Source organism: Taudactylus pleione, unplaced genomic scaffold, assembly GCF_031769625.1.
Source record: "Taudactylus pleione unplaced genomic scaffold, aTauple2 ptg000602l, whole genome shotgun sequence".
NCBI classification, from domain to species: domain Eukaryota; kingdom Metazoa; phylum Chordata; class Amphibia; order Anura; family Myobatrachidae; genus Taudactylus; species Taudactylus pleione.
The window spans coordinates 3,568,156-3,594,000 of NW_028285004.1; the positions used below are offsets into that span (position 1 = coordinate 3,568,156).

Here is a 25,845-nt window from a genome sequence, read left to right on the forward strand (position 1 = left end):
CAGCCTGCTAGATAAAAATCAGATACAGACTGCAAAAATGTCTGTTGGCGGTTTAACGGCGATACAAATTATGATGGTTGAAGAATTTGGAAGAAAACATCCAAACCAACTAATCAATATATTTGCAGACTAAGGCTGAGTACACAGACGATCGGCAATCTTGCCGATGGACGGGGCGATTTACCTTCACCCAGGACAATGCAAGATTGCAGGTACACATTACCCGAACTAATGAACGACAAAAACTATACCTCATTCCATCCTTCATTACACTGCACAACTCCGTACACGTTATCAGTTTAATTAGCTGCGGAGCACAACCACACAATTTTGCATGCGACCCGCGGGAGTGTGCAATCGCGGATACCCATTAGATGATGTATGATGTGCCCGATATATCATTCAGATCCGCCTCAAAACGATATATTGTCTAATGTGTAGACAGCTTTACAGAAAACACTGACTGAGGAAATGTATTCTGCTGATGTATAATAAATGGCTTTTACATTTGCTTTTATTAAGGCACTCGTCCCTGAAAATTCCAATCTAGTTTCAGTACAAATATGTTTTTGTGAAACTTACCGTCACCGATTTCAGCGTCATTCCATGGTATGTTCCCATAGTGTCAATTTTAAAACCTTCCGTTTCTACAGGAAAGAAAACAAATTTTCAACATGACTTACAGGTACTTACATATCTTAATTTAAATAGCAGTATCTAATCCTTGAAAATGCAGAGTTTGCTTTACAGTCATGACATACTTTTGTTTAAATGCACCACAATGTAACTGAGCAGGAGTGAACGGTTGCAGTTACTAGGATATGATAATGTGTAACTTGCATGTGTGAATTTTATTGCACGCGTGTAAAGGTGGGTATGCATCTTACCGATATATCTGCAGATCAACCGATCTGCAAATATATCTACAGACTGTGCAGAACATATGTTCTGCATAGAAACTGCCCGATTCGTCGTGACTGACGTCACAAATTGGCAGGCATTTACATGCGCCCGCCCAGTTGAGCTGTCAATCACCGCTGGCCCGTGCAGCAAGTGTCCGCCTGTGCGCCAATATACCTGCAGCTATATTGATCATCGGCTGTGCAGCACAGCAGATGCGATATGTCTGAACTACGTAGTTCACAAACATATCGCTGGTACACACTGGCCAACGCACACACATACATCGGCTGCTGAATTTAACGGCCGATATGTCGGCCAGTGTGTACCCAGCTTTACGCTCTTCCTATCTGGGCTTATTATGTTGCAACGTCGTCAGATTTTGGCAGTATTATAGCACTAGAATGGTAAAATGAAGAAAAAAAAATAAAAAATACTTTAATAATTTCAACAGGAGAGTAGTAACACACAGAAAGTGATTAAACCTTGGATTAAAAATATTTGTAAGATTGCTTAAGTTAATATATTCAGAATATGAAATGGTGGGGAATTGAAAATATCTACAGATCCATACTGTGTTTTAAAGAAAGTTTGATACTTTCCCCAACTAGCATGTTAGAAAGGAAAAAGAAAATTTATGTATTTATTTTTTAATTTTCAGTCTTATTTTTAACAAAAAATAAAGAAGACATTCCTATCACACAAGTAGTACAAGCTTAAAACGAGCCTTTCCATTTCATTAGTTTGCAAATTGCATATACTTCTTTTTGAACCAAGCAGGTGGCTGTTTGGTGCTGTGGGGGGCTGGGAGTAACTTCCCGCGGCTGCTGATAACAGTGAAGAGCAGTGGGCGGGCGGCCGGGCGGCCAGAAGGGAGTGCAACCGTTTGGCAAACAATAGAGTGTGTTTGTGTGTGGGGGGGAGGGGCTTTAATGGGTTGGCTGCTGCTACTACTATAAAGTTATCTACCCTTGCCCCCTGTTTTTTCATATGCATTTATTTCTGTGTAAGCTCCATCTAGTGCAGTGTTGGCTAATCTTGACACTCCAGCTGTTATGGAACTACATAACTCAGTATGCACTGCTACAGTTTTGCTATTAGGGCATGCTAAAACTGTGGCAGGGCATGCTGGGATATATAGTTCCACAACAGCTGGAGTGTCAAGGTTAGCCAACACTGATCTAGTGGCAATACTAGTATCAGCTTCACTGAACAACTCAGGCCTCTGTAGTTCGTTTCCCAATGAAACATGGGTAGGAGATCTCCATCTAAAATCTCACATTGAATCAGCAAACAGGTGAATATATTCCTTCCCTCAGCACAGCATCAATGGTAAGGACTCTGACCTACATCTGCTATTATATCAGTTATTTTAGTATTTAAATTACATCAGTGCATGTTGTACTCCTATGCCATTGTTCTATGTTTAGGTTCCAGTTTTACCATCAGTGATCACAAATATGCGCTATAGGGCATATTTTACCCTGAAATGGCTGCTTAGTACTCACTTTTAGGAAACAAGCAGTTCCCATAAGGAGTGCTATGATATGGCTGTGTGCAAACACCGCCTGCAGTGTCTCCCCAGCCAATCATCATGCCGCCTTCAGAGTCTCCCTCTCTGCCAGCGCACTTCTCGGCTATTTTAATACAGCTCTCCAGTGGTGCCTCTGTATCATCATCCTCTGGCTCTGCACACCTTTCCCGTCAACCACCCTGTGCCTCCTCCACCTTCGGCAACAGCGTTGATGCCCTCATCATGTTGGTGGTACTGGGCCCCTTCAGTAGCCTGCACTCCATCACTGACTCCTTCAGCCCGCTCTCCGCACACAGGAAGCTGGGGAGGTGGACACTGGCCGGGCTAGAAGGTAGCTGGGGCCCTACACCCAGAGTAGGGACAAGCTTTGAGGGCGTATGTTCATAGCACCCGAAATGAATGCAGGATGGATGAACTATTGATCCGCTTGGTGTCCACAACAGAGATTGTATGAGCCCAAGCAGTATGTAGTTCAGTGCAATATACAGTGCCTTGCAAAATTATTCACCCCTCCCTTTGCATTTTTCATGTTTTGTTTCCTCACAACCTGGAATTAAAATGGATTGTTTGAAGGTGTGCATCATTTCATTCACAGAACATGTCTATAACTGTGAAGTTGTGTTTTTTTTATAAAATGAATCAAACAACATTTAGGACAACATAACAGAAAACTTCAGCGTGCATAACTATTCACCCCCCTAAAGTCATTACTTTGTCGAGCCACCTATTGCGGCAATTACAGCTGCAAGTCGCTTTGGATAAGTCTCTGAGTTTGCCACATCTTGCCCCTGGGATTTTTGCACATTCCTCAAGGCAAAACTGCTCCAGCTCCTTCATGTTGGATGGTTTTCAGATTGTGAACAGCAATCTTCAAGTCTGACCACAGATTCTCTATTGGATTGAGGTCTGGGCTTTGACTAGGCCATTCCAACACATTTAAATGTTTCCCCTTAAACCACCCGAGTGTTGCTTTAGCAGTATGCTTCGGGTCATTGTCCTGCTGGAAGGTGAACCTTCGTCCCAGTCTCAAATCACAGGCAGACTGAAACAGGTTTTGCTCAAGAATATCCCTGTATTTAGCACCATCCATCTTTCTCTAGACTCGTATCAGTTTCCCAGTCCCTGCTGCTGAAAAACATCCCCACAGCATGATGTTGCCACCACCATGTTTCACTGTGGAGATGGTGTTCTTGGGGTGATGGCATGGGTTGTGTTGGCGCCAGACATAGCGTTTTCCTTGGTGGCCGAAAAGTTAAATTTTAGTCTCATCTGACCAGAGCTCCTTCCTCCAAACATTTGGGGAGTCGCCCACATGCCTTTTGGCAAACTCAAATCGTGTCTTCTTATTTTTATCACTAAGTAATGGCTTTTTTCTGGCCACTCTTCCATAAAGCCCAGCTCTATGGAGTGTACGGCTTATTGTGGTCACATGCAGAGATAAGCCAGTCTCTGCTGTGGAACTCTGCAGCTCCTTCAGGATTACCTTTGGTCTCTGTGCTGCCTCTCTGATTAATGCCTTCCTTGACCGGTCTGTGAGTTTTGGTGGGCACCCCTCTCTTGGCAGGTTTGTTGTGATACCATGTTCTTTAAATTTGTTGATGATAGATTTGATGGTGCTCCGAGGGATCAAAGATTTGGATATATTTTTTTCTTTTATAACCCAACCCAGAATTGTACTTCTCAACAACTTTGTCTCTGACTTGTTTGGAGAGCTCCTTGGTCTTCATGGAGTGATGCCTCTTGCTTAGTGGTGTTGCAGCCTCTGGGGCCTTTCAGAAAAGGTGTGTTTATACTGACAGATCATGTGACACTTAGATTTGACACAGGTGGACTTAATTTCACTAATTATGTGACTTCTGAAGGTAATTGGTTGCACCAGAACTTTTGAGGGGCTTTATAGCAAAGGGGGTGATTACATATGCACATGCCAATTTTCATAATGTTATTTATAAAGATTCTTTATATATATTTCTTTCATTGCACTTCAAACTAGACTATTTTGTGCAGATCCATCACATAAAATTCAGATAAAAAATATAAAATTACAGGTTGTAAAATGTAACAAAAAAGGTAAAAAGCCAAGGGGGTGAATACTTTTGCAAGGCACTGTAAGCCTGGGGAATTAATTTGAGACTGATAAAGAGTGCTGTTGAAAATGTAACTGCGCAGTATATAAGACTAGTTTTTTGGACCCAGATCACCTCAGTCTTCACCACACACCCCCAACTGTCCTACCCTCAGCTCTCTATAGCCCTATGTCCTCTCTACTGTTAAAACTAACCAATCTGTGCCATTTTTTAATTAGAAAGATATCTATGTCCTGGTGTGCTCCTACTGAGTCCATAAACACTGATGGGTCTCTCATGTAGGCCAGCCTGGTAACTGGAGCAGACTTCACCTCCTGTCGCAACACACCAACTATTTAGGTTGGTTCACATTGCATAAAATATAACTAGACAGAAAACCATATCTGAACAGAAAAGGTTATTGGAGTAGTGACCTAAATATATACAATTTCAGGTGTATGCTTGTGATTGCTATATGTAATGTTATGTTTGCCTAATGTGCAACACATGAATGGATTTTCAAGAGAAAAAAAAAAGTAGACTGCATGCGATTTGATAAGCCCTACCACTAAGAATCTTAACACTGTGCAGTTTCTTTATAATCTAAATTTTGTGTTTTGTGTAACCGCAACTAGTCGACACTGCTGAAACTATATAGCGCATTATAAATAAAAGATAACAGCAACTATTGTCCTGTTAATTGAAAAGGAAGACTATTTTTCATGATTTACCTTCTTTGCCTTTGAACCTTTCCTGATCGTACCTATTGTAGATTTGTGGGGCTGGCTGTTTGTTTCGTAATGTTGGGTCCTGCAAAATACAAAAACAAACAAAAGTTTAAATGTAGGTGATGTAACCTTGTAATACCATTTAGCCTTTAAAGTCTGCTGCCAACAATAATTACAAGCTTGTATTTTGTAATTGGGTGTATATACAAGGTGCTCAGGGTCTAAGATATTTAATGTTATGTGGATGTGTGTGTAATGGTCGCCTAATATTGGTAATTAAACAAAATGTGCACTTGTTGTAAAATAATAAAAAAACACATGTAATAACAGATTATTGCTGGAAAGATTCAGATAACTAAATGCAACTGGGAGGGCTTGGGCTATAAAATATACATAAAAAATAGTGAGCTTTGTGTAATGGAGATCATAAGGTTAGAATGTGGACGTCTGGCCTGATAGTAATAGGATAGAACATGTTCGGTCAGTAGTGGGCAACCAGTACTGGTACAGTAAACGTAAAATAAAACCCATTTGGAAATATCAGAGTCTGTGGAAACTAATCAATTTGATGGTACGTATCTATATAATGAAGAAATCTCCTTTAAGATCCAAATGCTGTCTAACAACGTGTGGGTGTAAGATTGTCAGATCACAAATGCAAAGTCCAGTGTTTAATCAAAAGGTGTACCCCTATTGTTAAGCAGGTGCATTGATCATCCAACAAAAAGGTAGTTTATGCAAAAATTATATAAAGAATTAACCTCCATTCAAAAGCTTGAATTTTGTCACGTACTCAGGGTTAGGAGGGTGGTTTTGTGTTCACCAGCATGGGTCCCTCCCTGAACTGCTGCGGCAGCTCTTCTAATGACATGGAATATCTATGCCAATTCAAAAGTATGCGCATCTTCCATAGTAGACTATCTTGTATAATTCTGTATTGGCTGTAGCATGTAGCTTAAAATTTTTTTTAATGGTAATCTAAATTCAAGCTTATGCTTCAGAGTGACTGTATAGTGGTCATGGACATTAATATATTTATGCACTTGTGCATAAGCCCGCATTTAGAATGGCACTGACCTGCACGACATTGGAGTCCATTGCGCATGGTGCATTGTATGGAAAACAACAAGACAATCTACTATAGAAGCTGCCCAGACTTTTGAACTACCACATGTTCCATGTCATTAGGAGATACAGCACTTAGAAAAGGACAACACAGAATCTCCCTCCTAACACGAGGTAACTACCAAACACTAAAGCAGATGCTTTTAATATTATATCATTTTTGCACAAACACTACCTTTTGTTGGACGATCAACAATTCTGCTTAACAATAGGTGTTGCCCTTTTGATTAGATACCAGACTTTGCATTAGTTTTCGGACAATCACACGTCAGAAAGCATTTGGGAAATTTCTTTACTATATGGACAAACTATCAAGATGATTCAAGTGTCTACACAGACTGATAAAAAACAAAACATATTTAGAGTACTTCACGTTTCCTGTACTAGTACTGGTTGCCTATTACTGACCAAACCTGTTTATCCTATTATAAGGCTAGATATCCATGTTCTAACCATACGTCAGTGGTTCCCAAACTGTGCGCCACGGCACCCTGGTGTGCCTCGGGACACTTGTAGGGGTGCATCAGATTGGTGGTCCAGCACTAAATCAAATTATTAATGGTCAATGTAATGTAAATATGTGGATAAGCAAAAGCACAAACCTGTCCACCACCATATAACTGACCCTAAGGATGACACAATTTACTTTACTACAATTTTTTCTGAATTTCTCAATAACACTTTTGGCTTAGAGGTGCCATGAAAACAATGCAGATACACTAGGGCGCCGTGATTCAAAAAAAGTTAGGCAACCACTGGTATACGTCATTCACGATACGCAGCCTACTGGAAAATTTATATTTTCTGGCCCTTCCAGTTGAATTTACTTATCTAATTTCATAATCTTTCCAGAAATAATATGTAAATTCATGCATTTTATTTTAAATGTATATTATGTTTCATTTAAGTTAATAAAAGTATTTTTCATTTATATTTCCTTTATGCCGGTCATTGTGACTTCTGCATATATTATATTGAATTTCAGCCTTTTTTTTTTTTTTTACATCAAATGTAATTTTAAACATTCACTTTAGCACAAATTGTTTTAAAACAATTACACGTTTTTCTGTCCAATACAACCATTGTACACACGTGTACATTTAACATCTTACATCCCGCCTCCAGCACCTAGCATACACAAACTACAAGTTCAAACATGTTTGTATGTGTAGTTCTAACACACCAATATTCATTATTGACTAAACACGTTGGAAGACTTATTTTTGTGACCAAAAAGTGGGCTCAACGAGCTGTCAATGAGCTCGCCCCAAGGGGTGACAGCAAGTTATTAACATCTAACCCACAATAACCACTATATGTGTGTGATATAAGGTTTCTATTCATTTTAAAATGAAACCAAAATGTTAGCAAAGCAGACAAAATGATTGATTATCTTTCGGTGTACTCGTTGAGGGTATCATTTTAGAAACTGAAAGTGGATCCCTTCTTCGTCCCCTTAAAAAGGACATAAAAAAAACAGAAAATATCTGGGAAAAATTTTAACCTGCATAATGGAGTTTGGCGCTCTCAAAATATATATATATTTTTATTTTTTTTTGCATTCACCAGGGCTTCTTAGGTAAAAAGTTGTAATGCACAGCTTTATTCAGTAATCATCGACATTTCGGTCCGCCTTGGGACCTTTATCAAGATCAGTACAAATGGAATACATTATTTTTCCATTTGTACTGATCTCGATAAAGGTCCCAAGGCGGACCGAAACGTTGACTGAATAAAGCTTTGCATTACAACTTTTTCCCTAAGAAGCCCTGGTGAATGCACTCTGTTATTTTTTGCTATATATTTGGGTTCCCCTTTTTCCTGAGGGCTTACACTGAGGATGTGCACCCCAGCAGTTGAATGAACATAAATAAATTATTTATATATATATATATATATATATATATATATACACATACATATACATACACACACACATATACACACACATACATATACACACACACACGGTGAACATAAAATAAAAATAAGATTTAAAAATTAACAGTTAACAGCAACCCACGTCAGTTTTCTTTGTTCTATGCAAAAATAACTTCAGTCATGTTTTTGTAACAAGCTGTATATTTGTAAATATACCCAAAATGACAGCCTTTAAACAACAGAGTACATTTGCTATCAAAGACTACAATAAACAAGAGTTAATAAATCTTAAATTCTAGTTCAAGTTATAAAATGGCATATTCTAGCAAAAGCATGTCATGGCAACCTACTGTTGGTGCCGTAGTCTGAACTGGTCTCTGCTCCGGAGCTCGGCCCTCTTCCCTTGCTTTTACATTCTGAAGAATTGCAAATATGTTTTTGGCAAAGTTCTAGAAAAAGAAAAGTTCCAGATGGGTCATAGCAAACCTTTGTAAGTAAACTATCAGAAGGACACATGGCACGTTAACAAGCAAAAAACAGTACAAAATTATTTTTTCAAACATTAGAATACAAAGTAGGCATTTTGTAAAATGTATTACAACAGGTCTTCTTGCCTTAAAGTAGAGAAGTATCACCTCCACTTTTCATCTGTCTAAATATCACGGCTTGCATGAAAAGCAATTAAGTAACTTCCGGTCACGTACACAGGCTGTCTAATAGCAAAGGCAGCATCCAAAACAGAAATTGGCTTTAATACAGTATCCATAAAGGAAACCACAGAAGGTAACCAATTCACACACATGAATAATCAAGTTGACATTCAATTGGACAACACTGTGCAAATGCTGCTTTCATGTCTGTAGCCAAAGTCTCAGTACATGTAGGGTCACTTCTTACAGCATGTCAGCTTCCTTATTTATAGTCACATTTTTTATGGAGGAAATTATCCACAAAAAGGAGGGAGAAAACAAACGTGCACAATTTTTTTTAGCAACAGTTATTCGTAATAGTTGGTTTCCATTCTATCAATCTCTGTAATACTGCCTCTATTTATTATTATGGGAAGACTAATCATTCTTTCACTCTAGCAACTTTTATTATTTAAAACAAGGACCAATCAGTTTCACATCATAGAGGACAATCCGTAACCCCCCTTTTGTTTATGCTAACTGATTGCACAGACTGGTATTCATTATTCCAACTGACTATTACCCCTTTCAGACAGAAACAAATTACCGGGTCAAACATTTCAACCCGGTAATTTACTGATGATCAACACGGGTCCTGTCCGAGAGGGTCAAAAATCCCGGGACTTCGACCCAGGATTTACCGGGCTGACCCTTTCAAACAGAAGAAATACCAGTGTTAATCAGCAAATTACCAAATAGAAATGTTTGACCCGGTAACGTGCTCTTTTGTCTGAACGTGAGTTCAGGCTGGGACCAGCAAAACGACCCAGCACTCAAATGCCAGTTAAAGCCAGGTTTTTTTTACATTTTTCTGTTTGAAAGTGGTATACGTGTTCTAAATGAAACTTGCTGAAGTACTTTGCAGACAAATGCTTAAACTGGCCCCAGGTAATGGTTCGCTGCCATGTTCTGGTTTGTTCATTTGGGCACAAGTGCTTAAATTTCATGTGACATCACTTTCAGGTCACATACTGTACCTGCTCAGTCTCCACGGTACCCAAACAAATTGAGCTCTCTGATAAGCTTACTGTGCTGGCAGATGGAGAGGGCTCCGGAGGTTCCCTCTCCGAAAATCTATTAGAGTAGCGCATAAGTTAATGTGTGTTAATGCCATCTACAGATGCAAGAAGGTAAATCTGACAGTTTAGGAACCTATGGGGGCTGCTTTTGTAGTTGGAAATGGAGGGACCACAGCTGTTATTAAAGAGGTCTTCTGCAGTTACTATTTGCTATATCCTGGGGATACTTAGATTTTGCGGGAATCCCCCCAATAAAGGAATATCCATTTCATAAATATACCCCTGCAATATAAATTTAATAAATATTCCCTGCAATATAAGTTTCATAAGTATACCCCTTAGCATTTTTAAGTTGCACTATAAAAAGATACAATATAATTAAACAAATGAACAATAAATGAATAGTGAGTGAAGTACAGTAGGTATGATATTCGCCATCGCACATTTGCACCCAGAACTGTTTGAATTCTTTGCAGCATGTATTCAACAAGGTGCTGGAAACATTCCTTTGGGGTATTTTTCATACTGGCAGTCCATTCATTAAATCTCCTGCTCTACCACATCCCAAAGTGCGTCACTGGAATGAAGTCTGGTGACTGTGGTGGACATACAACTTATTGTCATCATCGTGGAACAGATGACGTGCTGTGTGACAAGGCTTGTTAGCCTGCTGAAAATTGCTAACAGAACATGGGTAAACTTTGGCCACAAATGTATACACATAGGGCCTGATTCAGAGTTGTACGCAAGCACAATGGTTTACTGTATGTGCAACACCAATGTTTGGTGATCTGCACAAGCGCCAGATCTGTACTGCACATGTCCAGTTCTTTGTCTGTGACACAGGTCACAATGCCCCGGGGGCAGGGAAGGGGTGGCGGCAGCCAGCGACTAGGAAAACAGGGGTGTGTCTGCCCAATTATGTGGGCCTGCCGAGGTCAGCGGTTGCGATTTTGGACACTGCTTCACTGGCCCCGGCAGCTTGAAATACATGGCCATCCTGAGTAACCTTAGAGCTACTCAGATGACCGATGTTCCCGTGCCATCGGATCAGAGAAGCCTGCAATAGGCATATTTTACTTCTGATGCTTCCTGCTGCTTTTGCATATTGTAGCACAGCTGCTTCATACAACGACGCAGCTGCTGTGCTACAGCGTATATTTCTGAATCAGGTCCATAGCCAGCAACAGTACTCAGGTAGGCAGTAGCATTTAAATAATGCTCACTTGGTATTAAGGGGCCTAATGTGTGCAAATAAACCATTCCCTTCATCATCACAGCACCAAATGCATGTGGCAGCAGAAACCAAGATTATATCGGGCAATATTTCTCCACTCTTTAAATTAGTTTTGGTGACCCTGTGCCCACTGTAGCGTGGGTTTCCTGTTCTTCGTTGGCTGGTCTTGTGTGGTATTCTGCTGCACATACACATCCAACTCAAGTATTTACATGTTGTGCTTTAAGAGATGCTCTTTTGCATACCACTGTTGTAATGCATGGTTATTTGCTGTATATGTCGCCTTCTTGTCATCTTGAACTAGTCTGGTCATTCACCTCTGACCGCTCTTTAACCAAATGTTTAACCATAGAACTGTAGCTCACTGGCTGTTTTTGTTTGGCACACAATGATCTGTAAAATATAGACTAGTGTGTGTGAAAATCCCAGAAGAACAGTAGTTTCAGAGAAACCACCAACAATAATTCCAGTCAGATCAATTTCTTTCCCATTTCAAGAGAGAACTAAGGGCCTGATTCAGAGCCGCTCGCTATTTGCGGTCGTTCGTTCTAAAACAAGGGGTGGCTATTCAAATGAACCGTTCGCTAATTGCGGTCTGTTCACGCCTCTAAGTCTGAGCGAGCAAAACTTGCGGTTGTAATTTTGTAAAATACGCCCCCTGGCCGCTCGCATCCTACGTCGTGTCCGCTATTAGATTAATCGAGCACATCGAACAGCGTATGAACTGCTCGCTATTCTTGTGGCTGGTTTTTTCAACCGCTATTTTGCGAGCAGATCGGAGTAAAAAAAAAAACAAGTGACGTGGTCAATGACGCTGCTGTATTAATTATGCAGTCCCTTAAAACGCCCGTTTTGACCTTTAAGCACGCCTGCGATCTAATTCCACACCCCCGTTTTCAAGCACCTTCCCCTGTTAACAACCACATACACCTCCTTCTGTCACTCAAAATAGCAGGCATTCGCTATATAGCGAACAAATGATTTTCGGCTGCACTGACTGGTTCGCGCATGCGTATTAAAATCCGTACGCATGCGCAGAAGTGCGAACATCGGTCAGAACGAACGAGCGGCCGCTTACGAGCGGCTCTGAATCAGGCCCTAAGCCTGTTGACTAACCGCAAGTTTTCATGCATTGAGTAAATTTATTCACAATGTATAATGTTCAAACTGCAGAGTAATAAAGTGTGTTTAGTGAGGACAGCTTAATTTGATGATGAACGAAACACTCACTTTTCCTGTACTTTGTAGGATAGTCGTTCTTGTCCTCCATACCCGTTCCCTGCTGACAATATCTCTGGTAACATCTACTTCTGCATCCACAAAACTTCTCTGCTTTAAGGCTGTTATATCATCATCTAAATCAGTTTTGATTGTAGTTTTTCTCTTTGCCATAATTTTGGCTTTGATGGCAGCAATCTTTTCAACTGACATAGCTTCTGAAAGAGAGCTAGAGACATTGATAGGTATAGGTTAAGGTGCAAAAACTGGTTTGAAAGACCAACATTAGTGTAAGATCAAGTAAAAAAAAAAAAAAAAAATACCCTATCTGCTTTCATATTAGGTACACTTCTACCATATGTAATTACTATTCTCTTGTTACTGTGGACTGAGGCCCTGATTCAGAGCCGGACGCTCTGACAGAGCGCTCGCTCTGAATCAGGGCCGTCCCTCCTCCTTTTTGGAGCGGCCTCCTGGCCGCTCGCATAGCTGTGGGTTACCACCCACAGCTATAGCGAGCGGCCAAAATGGTCGCGATGGTCAAGACCATCGCGACCGTCGGGCTTGCGACGAGACCCTTGCGGTAGGGTCTCGCTGCCGCAAGCCCTGGAGTGCTTTTGGCTCGATCAGAGCCAAAAGCACTCCCACTGACATCACTAGTGATGTCAGTGGGGCCGGCCCCAGACGGTAGGCGTTCCCATGGGAACGCCTCCGTCTGGGCAGCCACGTCCCCGGCATGCCCACCAAAGGAGGCGTGCTGTCAATCACCATCGACAGCACGCCCCCTTTGGTGCGAGACCCATAACGACGGCTTGGCAGTCTTTATTCGGGTCTCGCGCATGCGCACGACGGAGCGAGCGCTCAGCGCTCGCGAGTCTGAATCAGGCCCTAAGGTTGATAATATGAATAACGGAAAACCTTTCCTGCTGCATCTTTCCTTCTAAGGTGCAATTGGTTGTGCTGTCCATAGGAACCAGATTCATTATATTGACTACACTACTTGGCCAAGCATGTACTAAGAACCTTATTATAAAACCATGTTAATTGTTGGAGTTTATTATTTATATTTTGATAAATCAGTACTCTTAGTGCTTAGAGTGCGCATCTGCATTTTTTTCCACTTTTTCCTACATTAAAACTACAGGTTTCTTGATAGTAGAACCTCTTATTATGTTTAAATTAGGGTGTGCTGCCCAACCCCACCTTTTTCCTTTAGACCAGGGATGGGGAACACCAGGGATGGGTAACCTCAGGCCCGGGAGCTGTATAAGGCCAGCGTAATCATTTGGTCAGGCCCTCTAAGCTTTTTTTCTGCTAGCCTCATTTGTCTACCAGGGTGACTAAAATGGCACCCTGCAGCCAGAATCTATGCAGCAGTGCCGCCAGGAGCGTCCTTAGGATGCTAAAGACAGTCAGACCGCTGCCCTTATATTTCCCCAGAGCATCCCCAGGATGCTCCCGGTATTTCTGTAATCACCGGCGATTGTGGCCCCCGTCCCCGTGTAATGTCACACGGAGGGGCCTTGCCTGCACCTGGCCCGCAAATAAATTTATATATCGCAAAAATGCTCTCAGCAGGAAAAAGGTTCCCCACCCCTGCTTTAGACTATAGTAAATTAAAGCTAGTACACAATTGGTTGTGATGTGAAACTTCTCCACTTGTCCTCTCTAGGTTTGACAAATTTTAACTTAAACCCCCCTCCCCCAATAGTATTTGGCATTGATTGAAACTAGTGAAGTTAGGGAAGTGTCACTGAAGGGAAGGCATGACACAGACCATGTTACACTGCAGTGCGTTTAGTTGCCTGCTGTTACTCAGCAATGGGTTCTTTTCCAACCAGGGCACCTTCTGCGCAAAGTCTATGTTTTCCTTGTTTTTCATAGAGAATTTAAACCGTAATCATTTATAAATACATTCACCAATGATCATCTTAATATTATGATCATTAATGTAATTTAAAGCGGATTTTACATTTTTTAAAAACTGGGTCATGGGCTGTATGTAAGAGCCCATACAGAATGTAAACAAACTTATCCATATTTATTTTTTACATTTTAAGTAACATCTTGAATGCAAATGTGCAACTATAGTGTAGGACAGTGGTTGCCAAACTTTCTTGTATCAGCATTTTTTTTTCACTGCACCCCTAGACCAAAAAAAATCTAAAGTAAATTATGCTTATCTGTCATCCTAAGGCTTCTGTTTGTACACATTTTTTGATTGGCAGCCACAAGCACTGGTTTGCCTATCGCATTGATCATAAATAATTTGATTTGGTATCAGAACACCAACCCGGGGCACCCCTGCAACTGCCCTGAGGCACCCAGTTTGGGAACCACTGGTATAGGTCCTTTAATGCCAGGCTTGGAGGCTGTAAAATACATCAGATGTTCAACACATGACAAACATATATAGTGTTTTTATCAAACTGCAAAACTGTGCAATGGAGAGGAATCAAATTACGTTAATGTCAATTATTGCTGTTCATGCCAAATGTGGCTTACATACTTCTTACAAATTCACTATTACTGGCACATTATAATGCAAAATAGAAGGTGGACCAACAAAAACAGGAGTGCAAAAATTTACTTTTGCTATTAATGACCACACTACTTTGCATTACTGTGTTTTTATGCTGAAATCCTGAACTTACCAAAAAAAAGTATAAGCATATGTAAATAAAACAGATTAAAAAGTCATTAGGAAGATTCAGACTACCGAATTTGCTCAGTCTGCACAATGCCTTCTTTATGGCCTTCCAATCGAGCAGCCAATCTCTCCTTGTCAAGACGGACACGTTCTTCATCCTAGGAAAAATAATGGATTACATTTGAAATATTAAATAATTAACTGGGTTATATCATCAATGTTCAAGAAAAATAAATGCATGTAATGTAGTTCACTATATCTTTATTCTCATTTAGAGCTTCATTGAGAGTGAAACATGAGTAAAAAGGAACTTTTCACTGATCCTACACAGAATTAACCAGCCAAATTTAGACTTGCACTTGCAGAAGGCAGATTGGGGTGTGCACATGCAAGTTCTGTACAGTAAAGGTGCGAGTGTATTACAAGTAAGGGTGTGCTGAGAACTGCCCATATGATAATGGAGAAATACATCACTGCTCTCATAGACCGGAGTAAAGGGATCTTTGGGATCATGTTCAGCACCATTATATTGACTTAGTTCACTACAAAGTTTAATCATCTAATTTCTAAATGCTACACTATAATGAGAATCTCATATTGTGGAAATAAAAATAATAAGAAACACCTGGGGAAGAACAACTGAGCAATAATGTAATACCATTTCCTTATTTATTTTAAACTATTTTAACAAACCAATCATTTTTTTTATTATGGTAATATAATGATATGGATTCTGTCTGTGCGCTAAATATATAGTCTATTCCAGTAATTTCTGTATAAAATGCATTGCATGTTGACATTCATCAAGTCTACACGGATGACATCTCGACATGATAGAACGTTGATCCAATGTAAGTGGCCCAGTGGTCACTTACCTGGTCCCAACATCTCCTGCATTGTCTACCGGGTCCCAGCGCCCTTGTGACCAGCACTTCGGTGGATACGTCTAAGAAGCTTTCCGTTGAGTATTTAGCCCCCATCCTTAACCTCCTCACCCCGCAGGCTAACCATCGGCATTCTGAGAATGCTGACATTTCACATGTCGATACTGTGAAAATTCTGAAGATGTCATCGTGGTGCCTGTCAACAGGTTAAACCATGTCGACATTATGAATGTTGACATGTTTCACTTGAGACTTGGTCATATGATTGACAGTTACCATAAGTTAACATTAATAGTGCAAAGCATAAGCAACAACCTTTTACTAGTACTTGATTTGTTTTCCTTACAAACTGACCAGTAGAAGCAGTTTGAGGGAGTAGTCTGCTTGTCAATCACAATCACAACAAGCAGTATGTGGACCCCGGAAAGCCAGCACCATTAGATCCACAAGTGCAAAATGCTATGGAAAGCATTTTACACGTGGCAGCAGTACAACTATAAACATGATCATTTGCCATCAGTTCTATACTGCATGTTGCTTTCTGTAGCATTTTAGACTTGTCGACCTAAAGGTGAAGGTCGCCAAGAAGTACGAATCCCGAGGTCACATACAGAAAATAATGTCTGGTAAATGTATGAAGACATGACCACCATGCTGCTTTGCATAGATCATCTTTTCACCAGTTTTATAGAATGAACATATTAACATTCTTGACCCATCTTTTAAGAATAGACAGAGAATTAATATTGACGAAGTCCTACAGGAAGGACAGACATTTGATCAGTTTTCTGCATTCCTTCCTTCCCAGTGATGCCTTTTTATTTTTCCTACTTGCTATTTGTTATTTGCAGAAGAAAAATGTCCGGAATGAAATGAAAAGTGGAAACTGTTTGTATTACAGTAGCAGTTGAAAAACCATTTCATGCACAGTTCATTCTTCCGGATGGTCTTGACATCCACTGAGGTAATCTGCTATCCTGGTGTCCATCTGCCATGTGCAGTGAGAACATTTTCCTCTGCCCATGATATGACTATCAAAAATTCCGCCATCATGGACTGCATGTGAAATCTTGGCAGTTTACACAACAAACCACAATCAGGTTGTTTGAAGAGAAACGATGCTGAAAGTGCCAATTGCCATACTCCCCTGAAATGTAGAATTCTTTCACCCAGGCATCTTTCGCTTTGGAGACATTTTTTTTTTTTTTAAGTAGATGAGAGCCCTAAAACATTGTAGCTGGAATCTGTGCACAATCCATTTTGGTTCCGAGTGTGACACTCAAAAATCCTTAAGTCTTAGATTTTGACACTTTTAGGAATTTTCTTGGGTCCTGATGAAGTGATGGAGCAGATTCAGTTAAAGGTGCCACTCTTCCCATGTAGCAGATGAGAACATTCATAGGAGATCAACATCAATTGCTTAAACCCAAGTATGCTGTATGTTTTGATGAATCTTTCTTGTGACAGACACTGGGTCTGCACTCACATGTACGCTCATTTTCTAAGTCTGTCTACTCTCATGAGCTCTTTAAATAAATAATTTTCTCTTTCATCCACTAGTGGACACTGAGGTATAGACTGGTGAGAGTGGAGCTGGCACATTCAATTTCTTTAAGTGTGTAGCTGGCTCCTCCCCCTCTATACCCCCATCCGACCTCAGTTAAGATTTGTGCCTCGAGAGACAGCCGGCTGCACAGAGGGCTGTCTCCAGCCCCTTTTCTTTTTTATTTGTTTTTCCTTATTTTATGGGGATCATCACAGGAAGACTGCATGCTGCTGCAGTCTGCATCGTTGGAAGCCACCGGAGAGACATGAAACCGCCATATATGGCTTGTGTCCGCGTCTCTGGCCATATGGTCATCAGATTCTGGTGCCTGCCACAGCTACTTGTGGCTAGTGTCCGGGTCCCGATGCCTCCTGCGCACCAGCTGGCTTTAGCAGCAGTTAGTATAACCCAACACCCTTGAGTAGTAAGGAGGGGGGAGGGGTATTCACAGCGCTTCACTTTTTCCACATTTTAAGTTAGTCTTATTCCAAAATGGAATAAATTCATTTTTATCCTCAAAATTCTACACACAATACCCCATAATGACAACGTGTAAAGTTTTTTTGAGATTTTATGTATGAGAGAGATAGAGATTATATATATATATATATATATATATATATATATATATATATATATATATATATATATATATATATATATATATATACACACACACACGTTCAAAAGTTTGGAGTCATCCAGACAATTGTGTTTTACATGAAAACTGACATATCAAATGAGTTGCACAATGAATAGAACATTTAGTCAAGACATTGACAAGGATATAATGATTATTTTAAATAATGTTGTCCTTCAAACTTTGCTTTCATCAAAGAATGCTCCTATTGCAGCAATTACAGCATTGCAGACCTTTGGCATTCTAGCTGTTCATTTGTTGAGGTAATCTGAAGAAATTTCACCCCACGCTTCCTGAAGCACCTCCCACAAATTGGATTGGCTTGATGGTGCGTACCATACGGTCAAGCTGCTTCCACAACAGCTCAATGGGGTTGAGATCTGGTGACTGCGCTGGCTACTCCATTACAGACAGAATACCAGCTGCCTGCTTCTTCCCTAAATAGTTCTTGCATAATTTGGAGGTGTGCTTTGTCCTGTTGGAGGAGGAAATTGGCTCCAATCAAGCGCTGTCCACAGGGTATGGCATTGCAAAATGTACAAATCTCCCACTTTATCAGCACCAAAGCAGCCAGAGAGCATCACATTACCTCCACCATGCTTGACAGATGGCGTCAGGCACTCTTCCAGCATCTTTTCACTTGTTCTGCGTCTCACAAATGTTCTTCTGTGTGATCCAAACACCTCACACTTCGATTCGTCTGTCCATAACACTTTATTCCAATCTTCCGCTATCCAATGTCTGTGTTCTTTTGCCCATATTAATCTTTTCCTTTTATTGGCCAGTCTCAAATATGGCTTTTTCTTGGCCACTCTGCCTAGAAGGCCAGCATCTCGCCTCTTCACTGTAGACATTGACACTGGCATTTTGCTGGTACCATTTAATGGAAGCTGCCAGTTGAGGACATGTGAGGCATCTATTACTCAAACTAGAGACTCTAATGTACTTATCTTCTTGCACAGTTGTGCACCGGGGCCTCCCACTTCTCTTTCTACTCTGGTTAGAGCCTGTTTGTGCTGTTCTCTGAAGGGAGTAGCACACACCATTGTAGGAAATGTTCAGTTTCTTGGCAATTTCTAGCATGGAATAGCCTTAATTTCTAAGAACAAGAATAGACTGTCGAGTTTCACATGAAAGTTCTCTTTTTCTGGCCATTTGGAGAGTATAATCGAATCCACAAATGTGATGCTCCAGATACTCAACTAGCCCAAAGGAAGGCCAGTTTTATAGCTTCTCTAACGAGCAAACCCGTTTTCAACTGTGCTAACATAATTGCACAAGGGTTTTCTAATCATCCATTAGTCTTCTAACACGCTTAGCAAACATAAGGTACCATTAAAACACTGGAGTGATGGTTGCTGGAAATGGGCCTCTATACACCTATGTAGATATTCCTTTAAAAACCAGAAGTTTGTTAATGTGGTAAATGACTACACCACACATGCCAAAACTGGACTGTATAGTCTGGTCTCTCCCCTGACCCAGTTCCTTTAGACTAGGAGTTCTTTTCTCTGTCCATGCGAGCACATGACGACTTCTAGTTTGGCGCGGTTATTCTGCGAGTCAGACTGTGGGCCCTTTTTTTTTTTTTTTTTTTTTTTTTACACAGGGCGCATCTTCTACTGAAGCAACTTCAGTCTAAAGGACCAAGACACGTAGGGTCTCAGGCCACCTATGGATACTCTGCTGAGGGTACTGGTGTCTGCGAGGTTGAACATGGGTCAGTAAGGATCTACAAAAGGGACCTTGTGGCACAGGTAAGGTGCTTGCTCCACATTCTTAAACAGGCGCTCTTGTTTCAGATCCCTTTAGAAGGGTGACAGGTGCAACAGCACACACCTGACATAGCACCGTAACAGCAGTACCAGCAAACATCAGTCCATCCTGACCTGGCGTAAAGAATCTACTACATCTAATATTATAGGTTAGTTATTCTGCTAGATCTCGATCCCTCTAAGGGCCGTATTCAATTAAAGGTGATAATATCAGACGATTTTATTGCACCCGCGATAAATCTCTTGCACTTTTATCAACAGGAGAAAAGTTCTCTCCATCTCAGGCCCGTATTCAATTGCCGGTGAAAAGTCCCGGAATTTTCGCATGCCGTAGTTTTTGCCTTCCTCGCCAGGTTTGCCTCCGGAAAAGTATTGTGTTCGTCACCACGATTCGTATTTTTTTTTTTTTTTTTAAATAAGTAGTCCCGGGAAATTTGGGGTACCAAAAAAAAAAAAAAAAAGGGTATAAGCATTGTTAAAAATCGCTAAAGTGAGTTTTTAAAAACATAAAAAAACGCACCTTCAGCAAACATCTGCAAAACAAAAAAACAGCTTGGGCTTGCTTGGGGGAGCCCTGGAGTGTATTTCACTAGTTTTTAAGTTTGTCCCCAAACTGTTTTTTTTCGCCCCCAAACGAAAGTTCTTTTTTGTGGTGATCTAAAGTATTTATTTTTACTTTTTTTTTATGCAGTTTATCTTTGGGGTACTGTCCCAAGGCTGCAGGGGTGTTACCACAACTTTGCACTCCAAACCCCCAATTCTGCACTTTTCTCCACCTCCTTTCAGAGGCGAATCTTGTCTGCTAGTTACAAAGCGCAGATTTTAATCACCGGCGGAAGTCTGTGCAATTGAATACAGAGAAAAGTTCTCGTCTGGCGAAATGACGTCACCGGTGAGAACTTTTCGCGGGCAATTGAATACGACCCTCAGACCTGGAGAAATAAAAAAGCAAAATACCTATTTTTGCCTAAAAATGTGGGGATTTCTTTCAGAACCATTTGGACACCCCCCCTCCTAATGATAAATTAGCAGAATTTTTTTCGTAAGTTGCGTACTGTGTCGGAAAATGACTGCGCAAATTTTTGGCAAAAAAAAAAAAATAACAGTTGAAAATGGGTTTAAAGTATTGGGTCTGTTTTTTTGGGGGGCCGTATAGATGTGACAAGTGTTTTAAACATCGCACGTGGCTGCAGCAGGCGTTTTTTACCGGTTTTAAAAACTGTTAAAAAGAAACACCTGCTGCGGCCACGTGCGATGTTTAAAACAATTGTCGCATCCATATGGCACCCCGAAAAACCAGACCCAATACTTTAAACCCATTTTCAACGTTTGTTTTTTTTCGCCAAAAAAAGTACACAACTTACGAAAAAAAATGTGGTAATTTATCATTAGGGGTTGCCATAAGGGTTCTGAAAGAAATCCCCACATTTATAGGCAAAGATAGGGATTTATATTTTCTTTTTCTCCAGGTCTGAGATGGAGAAAACTATTCTCAAGTTTCTCACTATTAAAGTGCTATAAAATATCACGGGTGCGATAAGATCGACCGATTATCCACCGGTTCTACAGCCCTAAATCGGATAGACCTCGCCAGGCAATCATGTATGCTCCAATATCTTCTTATGGGGCTATATCCATTAACGGGTAGAATATAATTATCCATATCGCCTTTTGACTCGATCCTTTCTTAGCTGATGGACCTTCTCCAAGAGTAAAATGTGTCTATAGTTCCTCCACAGCAGTTATCCCTCCTTCCTGGAGCTATACTCATTGTCGGGAACACAGTGTGTTTAGTATCTTCTGCCAAAATGACCAGTGAGGGCTCACGGATTGAGTGCAGGTTAAGCATTAGGGCTGTATTAGCAATGCTGGCAATCCCGGTCTTGAATCATTGTATCCTTGCCTTGTCACGCCTTCTTCCACCGCCTTGGGGGACATGCATTCTCTGTCAAGGATCATTCTATAGTCAATATGTGCAGACCATTCAGCAATGAGGAAGAGTTGTAGTACTCTTCTCAGCAAGAAGTGAGCTGCAGTTCTGCTTCAAAGCGACTGCTGTTTGTTTTTGTTTGGCTGTTCCTTTTTCGTTTATTTGGATGAAATAGGGGGAGTTCTGTTTTTATACTAGTTCACCTCAACTGGCTCGCTATACATGGTAATTATTACTCTATGGATCATTGTTTTATACCTAGTGACTGATTGAAGGCATCCAGTCTTCTTCCCATACCTTGGAATTGTTGGTGTCTAGGGATATTAAAAGAAAAACAAACAAAAAAAAAAATGTATGGATTATTCTGGGTTCCTGCTGCAGTCTGGTCTGTTCTGTACACCCTACATGTCACTCCTGGTACATGTCAATGCTACCGGATCTGGCTGTTCTTGGCCATGACAGGTTCCTTGATAAAGAATTTGTTTTTGTATACCCTCTGGTGATTGGAGTTGTTGTTCCCGTATTGGTGCACGTGTTCATAGGAGGTGGTATTGCACTTAGTCCACGTCCCAGATGTTCTGTGGCACAGGCTCTCAGCCCCTCGATCACGTCTCCAAACAAACAGTAGTACTCCTGGTGACTCCAGATTGACCTTGTCTAGTGCGGTTCTAGGCCTTAGTAGGTACTTGTAAGCAGCCAGTGCACCACATTGGCTGGATCTTCTTCTGCAAGTTCTAATTCTCACTCTACTGTGTCTTCGTTACCAGGCTGGCTGCTGCAGCCGTGATTCTGAGGTGCTATGATTTTCCGTAATCTATTTTTCCTACTATGCTTGGGCCAGGAAGCCGGTGTCTACAGCACACTTCCATCACTTTTAGAAGTTTTCTGTCGTTCGGGGTACACTCAGTGTTTTGTTTTTGTTAACCATTTCCTTCCGGTTGTTCTGATTTTTGTCGTTCCTCCAGGCTGGAGTGGTTACTGGTTCTCGCTGAGGGTGCAGATTACTGTACTATCCATCTAGTTCACCTTCAGTTGTAATGTTGCCTGATCTACAAATTTTATACAGGTAGTTTTTGAATCCAGTCACCTTTGGTGCCTCCTCCTGCCCTTATGGGATCTCAACCTGGTGGTGATTTCTACAATCAAACCCATTCACTTCCTCCAATCAGTTGGGTTGAGCCCCTGGAATAGGTGGACCTCTGGTATGGTCCTGGACGGCAGTCTGAATTGGCTCCAGCTTTCACATGGCAGGGTCAGTGCTTGGGTTCTGTCTAATCATTCCTCCAATTTCTCATTACGATTGGGATGTGCTTAGCACGGAACAGACCTCTTTTGCCAGTACTGACATCGACCTTCCACGTTGAAGGTTCTTGTGGTATTTTTGTTTTGTTGGTTGCTGCATCTTCACCGTTGCCAGCACTGTTATGGTTCCTTGTGTCCTGTCTTCAAATTACTTCCATGCTATTACATATTCCTGTGGGTGCTCTCTGATGCACTGTTTCGGTGAGGTCCTTGGGGGCGGTCAAGCAAGAATTTCTGCTTGTCACCTTAGTCATGCAGCTGTTTGCTCCACATACATACCTTGGTATGGTCTACTGTTGTTCTCTGGCGACCCTTATTAAATGTTTGTTGCAGGGTTCTGCAAGTTTCTCAGTGTGAGGTTCTGAATATTTGTGGATCCGGGTTGGTGATAGGAGCAGACACAGAAGCAGACAAATGAAAAAGTGGCGTTTTTAATAAGTGACTTAGAAGACATGGGAATGGCAAATAAAAAGTCCAGGGATAAGCACTAAAGTGCACTTGATAACTGTAGTGGGGTTAATGGGAAATATCCAGATAGTGACAGGCAGGAACAGTCCAGTAAACAAATATGCTGAGCTGTAACAGAGTGCAGCTATGATGAGCTGTAACTGAACGCAGGAATGATGAGCTGTAACTGAATGCAGGCTGTGGTAATGAAGTCCAGCTGGGAGTGAAGGGAGGCAAGGTGCAGGGAACAGCAGGTTCAGATACTCAGGCAGGTAAAGGTATGTGGAGGGTGCAGGGTAAATCCAGCAAGTTGGAGCAGGCAAGGTTCAGGCTTAGTAGCGTAACAGACAGGTAGGCAGGTAAGGCACAGGTACTCTCTCTCAGCCGCAGCTGAGAAACATGTTGTACTGGCAAAAGGAAGGAAGGCTCTGGACCTTCCTAAATACTCAGTGCCGCGCTGTGACTGGCTGGAGTGAGCCCATGACCTACCAGGATTGGACAGCTGGAATCACATAGCCGCAGGCAAGATGGCGGCACCCATGCCAAGGGAACGGAAACACCGCCAGGCCTAGTGACAATGTGCCCGCACAGAACCACGCGTAGCCAATGCCCCTCGCCAAACACCAGCACCGCTGCCAGAGACCCCCCCGCCATAACGACCTCACAGGTAATACCCGGTGGACTACCATGCAGAGAAACCCTGGCCGTGACACTCAGCACCTTCCCACCCGGGAGTTTATCTTTGGACCGTCCCAGTGTATTCACTCCAGTTTCCCCCAGTGGAGGAAGGAGAAAATAGGATTTTGGTACTTGCCGATAAATCACTTTCTCAGATTCCAAAGGGGACACCCTCCCAGCACTGTTCCTTGCTGTATCTTTGTCATCTGCAGCGTCTTGGTTGTTGTCACTTTCCTTAGCGGTCCTCGGTCTTGGACATTCTTAGTTGGTTCCTCCTTGTCTCTATTGTTCTCTGCGTCTCCACTCGGGCTTGGTTACTCTTAGATGAGGTTGGGTGGGCTATAGAGGGGGAGCAGCCAGCCACACTTCTAAAGAATTGTAAAGTGCCAGGTTCCACTCTCTCACCCATCTATACCCCAGTGTATTCACTCCAGTGTCCCCTATGGACATTGGAAAAAGTTACGAACTAAAAGGCAGTCACATCTTGTGATTGTTAGCAACTGTGACTATGTCTGTAATTGCAAATTTGAGAAAATAACTCCATTTGCCCTCATGGGTATAAATTTCGTTTGCAAACAGGATAATTGTGTATTGGGCATGTTGACTGAATTGCAAGCTATTCAGAGGTGAGCGTATGCAGAGATCTGGCCACATAGAAGCGTCTGACTCTGAATAAAAACAATTGCCTCTATTTCAGTGCATGCACTGCAGCCGCTGAGAAATTCTGAATCAGGCCCACTGTGTTTCCTGCAATATCTAGCAGTAGTCCCGTACCTGCAGTTGTTGAGAAGGCACAATATTTTTTAATTGTATTGATGATCCAAAATTGTTCCTTCAGGATCATAGTCACCTGATCTGTTCTGATGTAGTCAATGTGCTCCAACTTAATGTCACAAGAACGTCTTCCAGAAAAGGCCATACACCATTAATCCGTTTTTCCAAGAATTGGCAGCACCTTGGTGAAAGTAATTTGAGAACTATACCCCTTCTAATTGGGACAGGTCAACTGGAAGTTGTGACCAAATGTGAATTGATGATGTTAAGCTATTATATTAGAAAAGTGGTGATAAACCTCTTGTAGACCTATGGTGCTAAGGATGTCCCAATTCTCTACAACATGGAGAATAGACTGTATAGATTCCATGCAGAAACGTTTGAATTAAATGAATTGTGCTTCTTCAGATTGACAGCTGTTTGGAAATACTTTTTCTACCAGGAATGCAGGACTACAGTTCCCCAGAAATTGAAAATTTTACAAAGATATTTTCTTTGGGTACCGATGGTACACTATTCTGTATCCTTTGTGGACGGTATCATAAACCCAGTGATTTATCTGGAGGCAAATTATGGGATTTACCACTAGTGACTTTGGTTTGACGGAATACTGAATTTGGTGTTTTACAAATTACCAACAAACAAAAGCTTGGTTAAAACAGTGTTTCTCAGATGCGGTCCTCATTGAACCTAACAGTATGTTTTCCAGATCATTTAGCTGGAGCATGGGTGTGTTAATTGACTAAAGCTGTCCATACACCAGACCAACTTTTCTCCAACCTTCCAACAAATTTGTTGGTTGGAATGAAAATCTGGTAATGT

The 25,845-nt window shown here is 41.4% G+C and overlaps 1 protein-coding gene and 1 pseudogene across 1 annotated transcript in view; one reads left to right on the top strand and one right to left on the bottom strand.

Moving 5' to 3' along the window:
• The window catches only part of CDC73 (cell division cycle 73), a 149,057-nt gene that overhangs the window by 97,073 nt on the left and 26,139 nt on the right, over nt 1–25,845 (bottom strand). Inside the window, exons 6-10 of the mRNA XM_088453907.1 lie at nt 15,117–15,205; nt 12,410–12,626; nt 8,585–8,683; nt 5,232–5,310; nt 583–647 (exon numbers count right to left, since the gene is read on the bottom strand). Of these exons, the coding sequence (XP_088310033.1) occupies nt 583–647; nt 5,232–5,310; nt 8,585–8,683; nt 12,410–12,626; nt 15,117–15,205 (549 nt within the window). The remainder of the gene's footprint in view (nt 1–582; nt 648–5,231; nt 5,311–8,584; nt 8,684–12,409; nt 12,627–15,116; nt 15,206–25,845) is intronic.
• LOC148480746 (small nucleolar RNA U3) lies at nt 21,829–22,015 on the top strand (annotated as a pseudogene).